The sequence below is a fragment of the Capsicum annuum genome, unplaced genomic scaffold (genome assembly GCF_002878395.1).
Source record: "Capsicum annuum cultivar UCD-10X-F1 unplaced genomic scaffold, UCD10Xv1.1 ctg48021, whole genome shotgun sequence".
In the NCBI taxonomy this organism is placed as follows: domain Eukaryota; kingdom Viridiplantae; phylum Streptophyta; class Magnoliopsida; order Solanales; family Solanaceae; genus Capsicum; species Capsicum annuum.
The window spans coordinates 1-1,278 of record NW_025855704.1 but is presented as its reverse complement, the minus strand read 5'-3'; the positions used below and the strand labels follow the sequence as shown (position 1 = coordinate 1,278).

The window sequence follows — 1,278 nt, the reverse complement described above, 5'->3', positions numbered from 1 at the left end:
GTACGACTGAAGTCATTTTCTGTCAAATATGTAACGTAATGTGACTCATAAGCTTTGGAAGTTGCAAATTCAGGATTTGTAGTCGTACCAAACACATCCTGGATTTACAACTTCCAAAGCTACGAGTCACATTATTTTCACATATTTTTCATAAACAAAATGACTTTTGTCGTATCAAACACCCCTTGAATGTGCAGTTCCCAAATTAAAAGTTTATGAGTAACATTAATTATGTTTACATTTTGATTAAATTAGGGGTAAAGAATGGGGATCATCAACAAAGAATTGCAATTCAGAACAAATTCCACTATCAGGATCAACATATCCAGCAGGATTACCAGCATCAACTACTGTTGTTAACAAAGTACTAAGTAGTATTAAGACACAAGTTTATCTACTTGACATAACATTTTTGTCACAATTAAGAAAAGATGCTCATCCATCAACATATAGTGGCCAACATCCTGGTAATGATTGTAGTCATTGGTGTCTTCCTGGTCTACCAGACACTTGGAACCAACTTCTTTATGCCACATTGGTCATGTAAAATTAGAATTTAACTTATATACATGGACAGCCGAATGGACGATATAAAGAATCTTTTACACTATAAGGTCATTCAGAAGGATATGTACGAATAACCGTTCATGGAAATAAGACAGGTTATCTTCTTCAACGTTCTATGATTTGGACTTTTCTAAAATGTCGACATGTGTGTGTCGAATCAACCAGAAGTGGTGCATTTACAGAGAATCTGACACAGATGCGACAACATTTTTGTAGAGTCCGAACAACATAGTTTTGAATTGTTATTTTTTGTTAATTGCTTGTTTGTTTTCACAAGTATTGGTGCTATGGCATCTATTTTAATTGGACTCAATTGTAAACCATTGAATTTATGGACCAAAAATTTTTTTGGGACTCACTTATTAGTTTAGTTCAAGTTTCCTGTAGTGTTATTTTATTTAGTTATTTTACATTTTTAAGAGATAAAAGCATTCAGCACCCTCTCGAACTATGGTCAAAGTTGCTACGACACACACCAACTTCACATAGGTCCTATTACCCTCCTGAACTCAATTTTAGCGTATTTTTGTTACCCTTTTGTGTTGAAATGACACATTTATTACATAAAAATGGGACCCACGTCAAAGGTGTCACGTCAACTAAAAAGGGTGAAAAATACACTAAAATTGAGTTAGGGAGGTAATAGGACCCCTGTGAAGTTGGAGTGTGTCGTAGCAAATCTGATCATAGTTCATGGGTACTAGATGTTTT

General features: G+C 34.5%; 1 protein-coding gene across 1 annotated transcript; it reads left to right on the top strand.

Annotated features, from left to right (window-relative positions):
• Positions 1-255: 255 nt before the first annotated feature.
• LOC124892510 (protein trichome birefringence-like 37) lies at positions 256-925 on the top strand (the record flags this gene model as incomplete). Its single annotated transcript, XM_047403791.1, is given in 1 exon segment — positions 256-925. A coding segment is annotated over 1 exon segment (292 nt), but the record flags the coding sequence as incomplete, so codon positions are not given.
• Positions 926-1,278: the final 353 nt, after the last annotated feature.